Raw genomic sequence first — 9,598 nt, forward strand, 5'->3', positions numbered from 1 at the left:
CTAACTGCCCTCCCCTGCCGGCCTGAACACCCCTAACTGCCTCTGCCTTGGCCCCCGCCATTGTGGCTTTGTCCAGGACATCCGGAAGACGCCTGGTCTAATTAGCATATTACCCTTTTATTAGTATAGACTACTGAGGCAGTTAATAAGACAGTCTCTAGATTTCAATTCTAACATTCTGTATTTTCTTCAGATGGAACTTTTAGTTGTTCTGTATAAAGAGAAATGAAATTAACATGTTTAACTGTTTTCACCAAACCCCAGTTAGCAAAATGATCTGTGGACAGCGGGTTTCATAATTCATGGAGAAGCATCCTGCCAGGATCCCAAGAGGGTGTGATGGGGCCATGGGCAACTCACACACAGGCCCCACAGAAAGGCTACCCACTGTTTCCCAGGCCCTTACTTGGCATGAACTTCTCATGGGCAATCACTATGCATATTTCTGGTGGTGGTGGTGGTGTGTGTGAGAACTGGGATGAAAGCAGAACTTTTTAGCTGAAAACAGTAAATACAACCATTCTCTAATTATGATATAGGCTTTTTGTGAGAAAAGGGACATAAAACATGTGAAAAGTGCTTTGAAGAATGTTCATTTGAAAAGCCTCATTTAAACATTTTTCCATTTTCTTAATTTATTTCTAGATCTACAAATGAATAGTTATTAACTGATGTTTGGTCAAACAGTTAAGGAAAAGGCAAAAAGGCCACTCTCAGAAGAGCAAGAGAAATACAAAACCCAGAGAAGCTACAGACTCAAACACCAACTCAGTTCTACAAGGCCGACTCTGTCCTGATGGGTTTAATGTTATAAATGATGCAGATATGAAAGCAGTATGCGCCTCTCACCACACACACAAAAGCAACTATGTGAGGTGATGGATGTTAAATGACCTTATTGAGGTCATCATTTTGCAATATATGCATATATTACATCGTTATGTTGTATACCTTAAACTTTACAATGTTACCTGTTAATTATATTTCAATAAAGCTGGGGCAGGGGTAAAAGAAAAGCAGTGTGGGCATTTCTGAGAGGAATGAGATGAAGAAAACAAAATGCATTATTCTTTGAGAGAGGAATTTAAAAAACTCACTAGTTTACTATGTTAAAAAAAGATGGCACATTTATTGCTACATAAATGTTATATACATATTGTGTTTTCTGTTACAGTGACAGAAAAATTTTGAACTTCGTGCTGCTGGTTGAAAAGATTTATCAATAATACCTTGAATTTGACACAGGATACAAATCTGCAATAAACCAACAATGGAAACTGGAGAACAAGATGAGAAGCAATTCATCTCGGACAATTAGCTCTTACAATACTCCATAGGTACTACACGGTATGCTAGAGTCCTACTATGGTCTTAAAATGCTATTGTAAATTTCTGATATTAATGAACAGGTTATGGTAAATAACCCTACATTTTTACTACCTAATATAATAAAATAAAGTAAGAAACTTTTTACTGAAAACTTTTCGATTTCAAAAATCTAGAAAGAGTAATATTTAGAATTCAAGAAATTTTCTTACAAGATTATTGTATAAAAGACTAGCTACAGTGAAAAATAAGCCAAATGTTTTTTCTCTCTATTTTATGAAGGAAAGCTTCTGGGCATACTGCAAAGTCTAATATAGCGAAAAAGACAACAAGCTCCGAAGGAAAAGGCCAGGCAGTGGCCTGTGTCCGCTCACACATCATAAGCAACAATTCCTGTTTAGCGGATTAACACTGAAATGAAGAACAAGGCCACAGAGAGGGTCTGATGCAATTGGAGAATATATGCAAATTAAAGTAACTAAAAAGTCCACTAAATTCACAAAAGACTGACTTGTTAGGAATCATCCTGATTGGAGGATCTGAAGTTCTGTCTTGTTTTTGTTCTTTCAAATGAACAGAAATCTTTAAGCTACATAGTGATTTGGGTCCTTTCTTCTGTGTGCTGATTGCCACTGTTGATACTGGCTATAAGGAATTATTAAGCCAAGACAACCTTGTTTAGCATGTTTTTCTCTCCCAGGGTAGTTGTGGTGGAAGACAGATTTCATGGAAGGTCAAAGTGCTTATTATGTCTAACAAAAAACAACTCGTAAGGGTAAGAGACAGAGGGGTGCATTAGTGCACAGCATTATGATGGACTGACAAGCACTGGTTTAATGCTAATCTGGCTCATCTTCTTGGGGCAGGGCAGATGGTTTACAGCTGATTAAATCACCCACTGAATTCCTCCCCACTGCCCAGCCATCCAAATGACAGAGAAATAAAGGCTAGGAAAAGGAAACCTGGGTGACCACTGCTCTTGTATCCCATTAAGTAACTAGCCTCAGAGTGGTGTGTTCTTTTATCACACTACCTGCCTTGGTGACTACTGGGTTTTGTTAGGGTCACCATAACTACAGCCTGAAACCTTCTTTGTATTTTAAATCTGCTTTGTGCTTACTTATAGCTAACACTTTATAAGTACTATTATGTAGTACTTACTGCTTGGAAAACAAAGCAAGTTCTAAATAGTAGATTCTTCCCTTGTAATTTACACTTCTTCCTATTACAAGCTTTACTATGAAACCTAGAAGCTTGAAAAGTCTTGGTTATTATTAGAAATAAAGCAATATTTATTTTTGGGAAAATCTAGGGGACATAATTTCCCCTTTCAAAATTGTAGCTAAGTTATGGTCACAGATGGTCTCTGCTTATCTTTGTAAGGTAAGCAGGCACAGCACAGAGGGCTACATGGGGATTCTGGACTGTGACCATAAGCTACCCATTTCAGAGACCAAATACAACACCCACAAATAGAAAATAAAAAAATGAATGAAAAAATGAAAGTGAGAGAAAAGCAAGACCAAGTAGTATTTTCCTATTTTATGAAAAACAGTATTCATATGGCAAAAGGATAGGAGAGGGCAACAGAAGACTTTTCCCTTCCTTTTAAGACACTAACAGGTATGCCGGGAATGCTAAGGGCCAATGGTTGTCACTGCTTTGTTCTCTGCACGTGAACAGCTTTAACGAATGCTGGCATCAGCTGAGTGTACATCAGCTTTCCACATTAACTTTTTCCCTTTATATGTAGACCTTACAGTTCCATAACAATAAATAAAATTTGTAGTTACAATGCATTTGTCAATTCAGTTTAGGCACAAGGCAACTTCCACGGTGAGTGGAGAGATCGAGACAATCTCTGATTGTGCAGAAGCGACACACTGCTTGCGACAAAATGACACGCTGCAAATGTCTCCTGGGCGACGTCCTATCTTCACTTCTGATGGAAGTGTTGACCAGTTGCTTTGATCGTAGGATTACATTTGAGTTTCTTGCTTCAAGTGTATTGTTTTTTCTTCTCCCTCCTATCAGGTTTGTCTTCAGATAATCTGAGTTGTCCAGTCCTTATGAGGAGAGTTCACCTTCTATCTAGCCTACTGATAACTCTGGAACTGTGGCAGGGAGAGCCAAGGGAGAGAACAGACCCAATTAGCACATCACTGTTAAAATAAACACCTCCCCAGAAAAAAAACAAACCCAAAAGGTTGACATTCCTTATATCCAGTTTTACACTAAGTTAGCAGTCTCCTAAATGACTTCTAAATAAGCCTCTTTCTTTCAAGGTGTAATTAAAATAGTTTTACTTGAAGATGTGGTAAGATTTTTAAAGGAGATCATGTGATTATAGAATCACAAACTACAGGATTATACAACAGCTGTGACAATTAAGCCAACCTTAATTTGAGCAACATTCCAATTGACAATACCTGAGCTTTGAGGTTCTACCCATGCATTTCTCAGGGAAGACACAATGTTAACACACACATTTCCTGTTACCTGCAGCCCATCAATCACACTGTGTTAACAGTTTATACCTATCTTCTCTAAACTGAACATTTCTGAAGGCAGGGACCATTTTGCATTCATCTTCACATTGATCCCAGTTCCTGGTCAATAGCAGGTCCTCTAGAAATATTTGCTCAATGAATTTTTAAGAAAATGTATAGTCCACATTTTACACATATTTATATCCTTAATATAGATAGTAGTGACTCTAAAAATTTCCATTTTAGCCATTTTTTATGGAAATAGTTTTAGGAAGATTCATACTTTTCACCTCCTTTTCCAACAATAACCACAATATTGTTTGTAATAGAGGGATGCTCTTAGGGATAGATAACTGAGATACTCAAAGCCACCTGGCCTTATATTACATGGTGGAAAATTTTTGTGCTTTTACAGTCATTCATTCTGTGATCATTTATCAGCTAATTTGATTCTAGCAGTTATTTTCCTGATGCTCAGTTTCTTGCTGGTTTTCATCTGCCGCCCAGTTCTATAAAGAATTGAAGGTTATCAGGTGAAACCAGACAACTACCTTTATGAAATTATAAACACTAACCAATAAAATCTAATGGAACAAAGTGCATTTACTACATTATGTTTTTTTTTTAAAAAAAGGATTTTTGATAAAACTCTTTTTGATAGGTAGGAATCTCAAAAGTTTAATTTAAGTGGGGGAATTTCCTCATTATAGAGATATGGGTAGAGATATGAAAGTCATATGAGATCCAGAGCCAGTAAAAAGAGCAGGAAGTAAACAGAAGCGGGGAAGATAGATGTGAGGTAGGGAGAGAGAGTTAAAGAGAGAGAAATGGGGGGAGAGGGTAAGAGAAAACAGGTACAACAAACTAGAGAGAAAGAAGAAAAATAAGACACAGGCTCTGAGGTAAATGTGACAGATGAACATAAAGCTCTCTTTTCACAGCCTCGTGGTTATCTGGGACCTGAGCATAAGAAGTTACCTCGCATCACACCTTTTCAAAATAATCTGCTAATTTAGAAAGTCATTTTTGCATTAAGAAATAGTGGTATGTTTTTATTTTAAAATTTCAAAGTTTATTTTTGAAAACAATTTTTTTCAGGATATTTTGTATTTTCCACAGAATGGGAAGCAGTGGCGTGGGTTTTAGAGGGCCTGCATGTTAACCAGCTCTTGCCTGAAGTCTCTAGGGCCTGCACAATTAGATTGATGGGTGGTTTGTGTGGGGGACATGGCTTAGAGTTTTATCCAGTGTGCTAGTATTAGAATATAATCAATACTTAAATAATTACATTGGCATTCTTCCTCTTGGCCCCAAATGAAGTTTTTTGGTATAGTTTGTTCCTAGGAAGGCTATGTATAGAGGTGGTAGGAACCATAGTTTTCAGGAAAGGGTGAGTTACTGACTAGTGTTTGTAGTTTGCAAACTATTCTATCAAATTCCAGACTTTCAGCTCAAAATGACAGCTATAAAGCTGATCAAGTGAAATTGTATTCGAAATTATTGTCCTGTCCCACACCTCCCATTCATTCATCTTTGCGTACTGCTTTTACTCTCCTGATGAAACTGGGAAAACAACTTCCCATTGCTGAAGCAGATCATAAAATGAAGTTCCCAGTTCTACTCCTAATCCATGATGATTAGCTAAAATGCTACTGTCCAAAATATTTAATTACAGACAGCATTAATTTCTGCCACCTAAACATTAACTATACAACTTAGATTATAGATAACATAAATGCATATAGTTAAGAAAAAGGTGATTCAAATGAACAACTTGGGCAACAAACCCATATTACTTTTGTCACTCAGTTAAAAAAATCACAAGAAAGTAAACTGTATTTAGTCCATGAAGAGGAAAATAAAAGAACCATCTTTCAACAAGTATAATTCCAGAGAGAAGGGCATTCTGGTTCTAGCATATATGACACCTTTACATTCATCTGTAGATTCAAGGTGTAACTGATATTCTTACTGGGAATAAAGAGGCATATTACAAACTTGCATTATTGATCCAATGGAAACAAGCAGTAACTTTTTTGTATGCGTATGAATATTTCATGGCAAAGAAGAGGTGGATGGTTAACAGAAAACTGGTTGACGATACAGCTAAGTATTTCTAGTAGAGAAATGAGGAGTATAAGTGGCAGCAAAAGTATTTTTTGGAGGAAGAGTCATTGTACTATTTTCTTCCTGGACCAGAATGACATTCATGATGATCCAGAACAGAACCCCAAATTCTTTATAAACCACAGGCTGCACTTTGAAGAGAATAGTAACCGGGTATAAGAGGACACTGGCTCTGTAAGTATGACTATACAACAGAAAGGTAAACTGTTGGATTCCAAATTACACCTGACCTTTAGCACAACCAGTGCCACTAGAGCATTCTGTTCAAAGGTTCTAACGTTGAGATAAATGAGGTGACCTCCTTTTCATACTCTTACTTACCTGGCTGATGTTTACATATGACCCATAGGGTTGGTAGCTTCACTAAGCCCAGGATGGGTTCCTGGTAGTGTGGTTGGCGGCTCTGCCGATACGGCAGAAACTTTTTCTTCTTCCCTTCTTTTAAGGCAGGCTGCTTTGGGGTTCAGATTCCTCTCTGAAACAGAGGAAAATAATTTTTATTACTACAGTCATAAGTTATGAATCAGGGACTCTTAGGTCTTAAACTGAGCAAACTGCTGTTATTTTCATTTCTGAGAGTTTTACTCTATGGTAATCCAAAACTGAGACATAGTTACTCAGGAATGCTAAATCTGGAGGTCTTTTCTCTAGAGCATTTAGTTTCTCTAGAAAAGAACGCTCCAATTTTTTGAAGATGGGGTTAATGTACTTGGCTGCCAGCACTAGGGAAGCAAAGCGGGACACGGGGCTGAGGGGTTCACTGTTCAATTTCATGCCTCTCAGATCCTCTGCTTTTCTTGGTGATCCGTATTTGCAGCCTTTCATTTTCCCCCTAGAAAATACCCCTTCTGTCTTTTACGGTGGAAGAGAAGAGAGGGCAGGAGCAATATGAAGTGGAGAAGAGACTTAGGGATCCAACTTTTCCACAGAAGATCTTCCATCAGTCTTTCTGCTTCCGGCCCGATGCTGCCACAATAATCAGCACCTCCAAAGTGCAGAGCCGTTCCGGAAAAGGGGCTCTACGCGGCACCTGCTCTGCTTCTTGCTGGTTTTCCTCCAGGCTCCCCCCCCTTCATCTCTTCTCTCTAAGTCAGTTTCCACTATTCTACTTTCTTTCCATCGTACATAATACAGTTTTTGCTATCTCAGCTGCTCTTTTATCTCCCATCTGTCCTTGTGAGTTAATTCCATTTTTATTTATTTTAGTAAGGAGGAGAGTATTATCAATGAATATGCTAAAACTACCATGTTTGACCATCTTGTTGCAACTAAATTAAAATCTACTAGGTTACGGTCTGGAAATGTGTTTAGAAAAAGGAAAAGCTTCAGAAGATCCTGCGACCAAGCCAATTTGGGAAACACTGTCCTAGTTTACTCACCTTCAGCTCTCTAAGAGGCCAGGAAACTAAAATTGCAACAGTTCTATCGAGTCTAAATTATCACGGAAAGAGGAGCTGATACACTGCCTTGTGAAAGAGTTTGATGAGGAAGTACTTGACCTGTAATTCAACCTTTAGTAAAAGCTAAGAGTACAAACATGACGGTAATAAGTAAATCTGCTGAGGATTAGCAAACTCGTAGTCGTAATAAGGTAAAGGCTTAAATCGGCAATGGCAGGGACCAGATAGGATTTAATACGTGGGGCACCAAGGCACCAAGAGTGCTTTGGCACAATCTGAGGCTTGGAGGGAAAAGCCACTTTTCCTGCTGTTCTCCAGATGCACTGGGCCTGGGTCCGGCTGCCCTCCAAGTGGAACACTGGTCCAGGGATGACAGGATGTACATAGCTACTTATAGTTTGGAGCACCCTCCCAAACCAGAGGGGAGCCCAGAGGGTCCAGAGGATGTCCAGGGGACGCCCAAACTAGACATGAAAACAAAATCAACACCTTTGTAGAAACTGATGGGAAGTGGATGGTTAAGTTACTGTTGTATGTTTTTCTGAAAGTGTGTTCTAGTTCTCTAACTCTGCTTTCCCGACTAAAGAGAGTACTCTTCCTGTAATCAGTGCAGAGAGTTTCATGGTTTTAGTTGTCAAGCATCTGTCTACTCCTATTTCTTTTTTCTTTTCCAACTTCCTTCACATAAAAATATTACATAAATATCCAATAAATAAGACAGATGAATTTCTCTCAATGAAGAGAAAGGCAGAATCTGAAACCCAAGGTTACACCTATAAATTCTTTAAAAAAGGCTTAGGATGAGGCATTCATAACTTTGGATAAAAGATATACAAGTAATATGCAAAAAAGGATGATCAATGGTAGAACCTCTCAGGGTTTGTGATAATTGGTAATTCAGGGTCTAGCACATAGCTGAATGGAACAGAGTAATAAATCCTTGTTCAAAAAATGAAGTTTCAAAGCATCTTCAAGATTCCATCAAACTTTTTGAGAAGTTGAACAGCCGGGGGAGCTGTCTGAGTCCTAGTGGATGAGCCTAATAATTACACTTTGCTCTTAGGGACATCCAGGCATGCCAGTGCATACCAGTCCAAGAAGTTCATGGCATTCCGGATCAGGGATCAAACAAAGAAGTCCTGATACCTTACTGACATGGGTATAGAGGACATCCAGATGAGGCCACGCCAGGAGGGGCCATGACCAGGCATGCTATTAAACAGCATGACCCAGTAGATGCCCCCAGGGCAAAGCAGGCAAGAAACTGAGTGCAGAGAAGTAGGAAAGACCGAAGGAGCAGGAGGAGGACAGGTCTAGGCAGGTAAATTCAAGTGTTGGACACCAGAATCAACAAGACAAAGAGGCACAAAGCATAATGCTGAGCAGCAGGAGGAGGCTGGCTGTTCTGCATTGTTACACAGAAATACTCTTTGCTGGTTTGTGTGAAGCACTGAGCCTATGGATATTGACCAATACAGTGAGACAGAGGTGAGAGAACTAGAAAGGAAATCTGATCCAGATGATACAGTGGCAGAAGTACTAATTGAACTTGCAAACAACATGCCTAGAAGAGTGAGTGGAAACAGAAATGTCTGCCCACCTGAGGCAGAACAGTTAGGTATCTTTGCTGAACCTACTTACCTCTGACTTGCTGTTCTAGACTAAGGATGACTGCCACAGCCTGATGAAGAATAAGGAGTTTTGTTTGGGGTTTTTCACTCTTTAAATGAAGTTGACACATTCGACCAAGCTCTTTGAATGCCTCGTTGATATCCCGTACACGCAAGCGCTCCCTGGCATTGTTAGCCATCCGCCTCTCCTTCTCCCTTTCTATCTTCTGTTCTGGGTTCAAATCTTCATCTTCATTAGTACTGCTGGAAAACAAAGGAACAACAATGCCTGTTAGATTCCCTATAAAGCATAGATATGTTTACTGAATGAAACTATCCTATCTAATAAAGGAGAAACATGGTAATTAGCGTACGACCGCTGCCCTTCTCATTGGCTAATCAGGGCAATATGCAAATTAACTGCCAGCCAAGATGGCGGCCGGCAGCCAGGCAGCTGGAAGCGAACATGAGTCTTGCTTGCTTCAGTGACGGAGGACTCCAACGTTCCCCGCCTGCTGCTGCCGGCCTCTGAGCTGCAGTTTGAAACAATGTTACAAATATAGAAGCTAAACAAAACCCCAGAAACCTGCTTTCAGCAGTGGGGATCTAAGAGCTGGAGTTGAAACAGTGTTTCGATTATAGAACC

The 9,598-nt window shown here is 39.4% G+C and overlaps 1 protein-coding gene across 14 annotated transcripts in view; it reads right to left on the reverse strand.

Annotated features, from left to right (window-relative positions):
• Positions 1-1,100: 1,100 nt before the first annotated feature.
• TCF12 (transcription factor 12) overlaps positions 1,101-9,598 on the reverse strand; it is a 357,822-nt gene continuing 349,324 nt past the window's right edge. For all 14 annotated transcript variants that reach the window (XM_006765238.2, XM_006765233.2, XM_006765234.2 and 11 more), the window contains 3 exons: positions 8,984-9,216; positions 6,264-6,417; positions 1,101-3,440 (listed from right to left, as the gene is read on the reverse strand). In XM_006765238.2, coding sequence (XP_006765301.1) covers positions 6,275-6,417; positions 8,984-9,216 — 376 coding nt within the window. In that variant the 3' untranslated portion in view covers positions 1,101-3,440; positions 6,264-6,274. The remainder of the gene's footprint in view (positions 3,441-6,263; positions 6,418-8,983; positions 9,217-9,598) is intronic.

This window comes from Myotis davidii, unplaced genomic scaffold (genome assembly GCF_000327345.1).
Source record: "Myotis davidii unplaced genomic scaffold, ASM32734v1 scaffold441, whole genome shotgun sequence".
NCBI classification, from domain to species: domain Eukaryota; kingdom Metazoa; phylum Chordata; class Mammalia; order Chiroptera; family Vespertilionidae; genus Myotis; species Myotis davidii.